At 35.8% G+C, this 5,126-nt stretch overlaps 1 protein-coding gene across 1 annotated transcript; it reads right to left on the bottom strand.

Moving 5' to 3' along the window:
- Nucleotides 1-1,258: 1,258 nt before the first annotated feature.
- Nucleotides 1,259-2,544, bottom strand: LOC133867075 (uncharacterized serine-rich protein C215.13). Its single transcript, XM_062303755.1, has one exon. It carries the CDS (start codon nucleotides 2,416-2,418, stop codon nucleotides 1,573-1,575), a length of 846 nt encoding a protein of 281 aa, XP_062159739.1. The 5' UTR covers nucleotides 2,419-2,544; the 3' UTR covers nucleotides 1,259-1,572.
- Between the last annotated feature and the right edge of the window lie 2,582 nt (nucleotides 2,545-5,126).

The following is a 5,126-nucleotide window of genomic DNA, read 5'->3' as shown; positions in this document are numbered from 1 at the left end:
TGAGAGCGATCAGCGATGCATTAATGCTTGAATAGATTGGTATAATGATATACACAATAACTTAGAATGCAAAGACGAAAGACTAGAATTTGTTCACAACTAAGAATTGTTGGTGCAAATTTTCTGAAAATGAAAATAATGGTATAATGCTCCCAGGCGCATTCTCAAGTTTTTCTCTTGACACGATAATTGCCCCCACCAATTCTAAGTAATTGGTGTACATGATCAGGTTATAGTAGTGGAACCTATGTTCCGCTTGATGTTAATTGACTGAATTATGCACAAACGAAGTCAAACTAAAATAGGTTTAAATTTTATATTCTAGCAAAAGTATTTCAAAATCCAAAAATTATGTGAGATATCAAATTTAACTAATGATATTAGGAATGTGACAATGATAATACATATTCCATTAGTACATGCATTGATAACTCACAATTAAATTCCACATGTACTATTTGCATCGTTAACGTTAATTCGAAAAAATCGATGCTATCGATCAGAAGTGTGCATATAAATAAGAATGTGAATATATTTTCTGTTTTTTTTTTTCTTCAGATTCCCATCTTTTCGAAATTAAGGCAAGCTTTTTTGTCCTTCATATCTTTTGAAGCGTATTTGACGAGGGAAAATGATAAATGTACATCACATGTACAACAAGTGTACAACACCCCTCTCACATGGGGTGGGTCCCACAGTGTGTGAGACCCACCCCATGTGAGAGGGGTGTTGTACACTTGTTGTACATGTGATGTACGAGAATCACCTCTCTTTGACGGGCAATAAATACCGGTTAGCTCATGGAGGCCCATCTGTTTGTACAAAGTCTGGGCCTCGCCACGCGCTCCCTAGCCCATTCAGGAACCATACACACCGAGGCACGGAATCATCAATAAAAGAAGATCGTAAACAATTAAAAACTTGGGAAAAATGTTAAATTAATGCGAATATCCCTTGAGCTTAAAAAGTGAGTAAACAGTTAACACTCCATGATTCAAGAAAAAAAAAAAAACTAAATAGGTTTATGCTTTTAGAAAAGTTGACCGAATTTATTAATAAATCATGTAGCACAAATTATATTGTGACACATGTCATGTAGTTAAAAAATAATAAAAAAGATGAAAGAGGTGGACAAGTCAACCTTTTGGCCAAATGAAAATGGTTAAACCAAGGCCACGAGGTGGTGTGGCTACCCTATGTCGGTATGGGGTACTGTGACCAATCAACTCATAACTATTATGGGTGGTTCGCGCAAAAAAATAAATAAATAAATAAATTCTTGAGGCCAAACCACCATGGCCATCCCAATGCTCATCTGTGATACAGAGGGAGAGACGGTAGCTTCATTACAATTTAGTGTAAATATAAAATGTTTCCGAAAGAAAAAGAATAAGGGAAAATGAAAAAAAAAAAATACATATAATCTCTCATGATAAACACCGAGAAAAAGGGAATTTGATCGATCCAGATGACGATTTTCAAACCTGCTCATGAATTAAGGCAGACAAATAATGAAAGGGAAAAAAAAAATGAATAGTATGCACACCACTGTAAATAAATACACACTCAAATCTATAGGAAGATAAAACAATCCAAGGAGATGAGAGGATTATCAATGTCCTCCATGGGAATAGAGTCGATCATGTCATGGTCTGACAGTGCTTTTCCAACTGCAACTTCGTCGATTTTGGAACCAATCCGGTGAGTGCATGTCTCCTTATTCCTCAAACAAGGGCGTGGACGGCTTGAAATAATATTGTTCGGACTTGCTGGCCTGAAATTTTCCTTCCTCAGAGGTGACGGCACAGAGCTCACTGTATTCGCCTTCGAACCAACCACACGCTTTGAATGACTTTCCGCCGGCGCGTTTGTCAATAGCGGCCCACTTCTATCACCAGTATACCTCCGGCTTGGAGAGGGTGACCTCCGAAAACTCTTCTGACGCGTTAGAGGAGAAGCAGGGGAGCTTGACCGCACTCTCTTCTGCGGTATTGATTGTTTCGCCGGCGCTGCCATTGGTTTTGCCATCAAGTAGTCTGAGTACTTTGGGGCGTGAACTTTGGCGGGGGCAAGCAGAAATGCATTTTCCTTGATTGAATTGATACGGATTATATGTGGATTCTCCTTAATGCATGACCACAAGAAGTCATTGGAGAACGATCTATCTTTCGAGCTCAAGACAGAAGATGCAGTACTTGACAACGAGCTTGCGGTCGTAGTATTGCTGGTGGTGCATGTGAGGGAAGAAGTGGAAGAAGTTGAAGACGTCGGAGAGGGAGGAGAAGGAGAAATTTTGTTGGAGTGAGGAATGGGAGTTTTCGGAGCTTGTGAGATTACAAGCTTGTCTTGGACACGATTGAATTCTTCTCGGGAATGTTTCTTGGGTCTGCTTCTGCATTTGCTAATGCAAGAACCCATTTGACGGATTTTGATTCAGATGTTGGCAAACCAGAAGAAGGACTAGAGCCTAGAGGGGTAAAGAACATAGTGACCGTTTCTATATAAGGTCTTGTTGTTGTTGGATTTGAAAAAGGAAGGGAAAGGTGGAGGCCTGGTGGCTTTTGCTTTTCTTCTTTTTCTTTTCAGATATTTTGAATTCGATTCCCGGGTATGAAATCCGTTGTATAACGGTTATATATGTAGAGGAATGATGGCGTTTCTTTCCCTCTTCAGCATTCAAGCGGCCATAGCAAATAATTAGAGATTTCAAACATCCTTCTTGCACAATGCATAGCTACAGTAGCTTTCCCCTTCTTTAAACAAAAATAAAAAATAAAATACATGGAATTATTGAAGTTCCAAATAGAAGAATAAATAAATCAACAATAAACTAATTGGAAGCTCTGCTTCTTTCAAACGCGTGGCCTTTTTTATATTTTTTCCGAGCCAAACGCATGGCTGCAATTAATGTCCCGCGCGCTTTCCCTTATTTTAAACATAGTATAACTTTAACCGAGAAAAAGTTCATTTGGGCAACTAGCTATCTAAACACAGGAAACATCATGCTAATTGGGACAGAAGTAGTGCACTATCAATAGCAACCAAACAAATTATGCAGGCTTAATTCCCTTGCCATTCACATATCTCATCTCCATCCGCATGTGCGGCTAGCTAGGTCCAAGGCCCCAAACTGTACAATTTAAGTCTTTCAGTTTATACTTGCACTTGAAAATACTATTGGAAAAGGTACATAATTGGGCTCCCAACTAAGAGCTTCGGTTTGGGAGACTAGTTGGTCAATGCATGTCCATGTGGGAAAAGAGAGAAATGCAGAAAAGGCACAGGTAAGAAAAGAAAGGTTTAGGGGAAAACCCTAAGGAAATTCAAGACTAGGGACAAGGATCCTCTCTATTTTATGATCAGGATTTAATGTTAGTGTATCTAACAGTGTACATTATACAATATTACTTAATTTTAAAAAAAATCACGCCAACATTGATTTTATATACATTGTTAGATGCACTGTACCAAATTTTAATCATACCCATAAAATGAATAGTATCCATTTCGTTTAAAATAAAAATGATCTTATTCCCGAGACTGGAGGGTCCGGGGAGCACTCGCGAGGAGTCTCCAATACCTTTATTCAATTACTGGATATAGTCGATAGAGAAGTGTTTGGTGCACAACAGTTCTGCACAACTTGTGCACAACACAAGATATATTGGATAGGACCCATGTGATAGGTCTCACTCACATGGGTCTCACCTCATGTATCTTGTGTTGTGCAAGAATATTTTCCCTAGTCAATATTTAGATTAAAAAAAAAAAAAAATGTTACATGCACTTCTAAGTGCACACTCTAAAATTCACTATAATTTATCCAAAATTTAATAATAATTTTCATTTTAGTATTGTTCTAATCAATTCAGCCTTACCTTGTGCCAATCTTCTCCCTGGCCAAATTGAGATTTTTAATTCCAATTATAACCGGTTACCCCGGGTAAAACCGGTTATTCGGACCAGGTATTATTTTCTAAAAAAGTATATATATTTTTTGTGCCTATTTTAAGCATTGGGCCTTTTTTTATTTTTTTTTGACTTCATTTAAACTTTTTTAGGCTTTATACATTCAGTTATAAAATTTTAGGCAACTGTAATGAAATCCAGTTTTATTCCGTTACTAAATCCACACATAAAACGCATAATAACATCAGAAAACCCATCATAAGAATTCACACGAAATGTCCAGAGTTTACATAGATAACAAAATGTCTACTAAGAGCAAACAAACAAACCGACGGTCCATATTTCTTCAGAAATAAAATGAATACTACATACACAGATAACAAAATATCTACTAAGAGCAAACAAAACAAATATACAATCCAAAAATCTTCAGAAATAAAATAAATATTACATAGATAACAAAATGTCTACTACGAGCAAACAAACCAACAAGTCTACTAAAATTCAACCACCCTTTTTAAACAAACCAGCAACCAAAAGTTCATAAACATATTAAAAATTAAAAAAGTTCAAACCCAAAAGTTCATAAAGAAATTAATAAACATATTAAAAAAGTTTATAAGCAAAAGCTCATAAACATTAAACATATTCAAACATGGTCTGGTTTCTGACTTTTTGCAGCTCTGCTCTCAATCATCTATAACTACAAAAAAAAGAAAAGAAAAAGAGAATGAGTTAAATGAATAAATAACTAAAACGGATTAATAATAATGAAAAATAAAATGAATTTATAACCATTTACCATGCTATCAAAGATTTCAACATACAGCACTTTGATCGTTGTAAGGTTTCTAAGGATGAATGTAAATGAAATATTGCTTATCAAGATGATGAAAAACTTATGTAAATACTACACATAACAAATAAGAAATCAGAAAACAATAACACACTCAAGCACCAAAACAACAGACTTAAAGAACAGATCCAAAAATGAATCAGATTTAAAGAATAAATCTACAAAAAATTAAACCAGATCTAAAAAAATGAACCAGATCTAACCTAACCGTTTCCTTCTTTTGCTCAATCTACTTTAGAAATCACCAGATCTATAAAGAAATAAAGATGAAGTCAGTAAGTTATTGTTGAGGCCGATTAGGCCTCTCCTTCAAAAAAAAAAAAAAAAAGAGAAACAAAAAACCTAGAAATCTCTGCCTCTA

The sequence above is a fragment of the Alnus glutinosa genome, chromosome 4, assembly GCF_958979055.1.
Source record: "Alnus glutinosa chromosome 4, dhAlnGlut1.1, whole genome shotgun sequence".
NCBI classification, from domain to species: Eukaryota; Viridiplantae; Streptophyta; class Magnoliopsida; order Fagales; family Betulaceae; genus Alnus; species Alnus glutinosa.
Note: the sequence above shows the minus strand (reverse complement) of the source record. Positions and strands in the feature narration are given on the sequence as shown.

Bases quoted from the DNA above. Each gene is read 5' to 3' on its own strand.
- LOC133867075 (XM_062303755.1), bottom strand. From the start codon at position 2,418: ATGGGTTCTTGCATTAGCAAATGCAGAAGCAGACCCAAGAAACATTCC.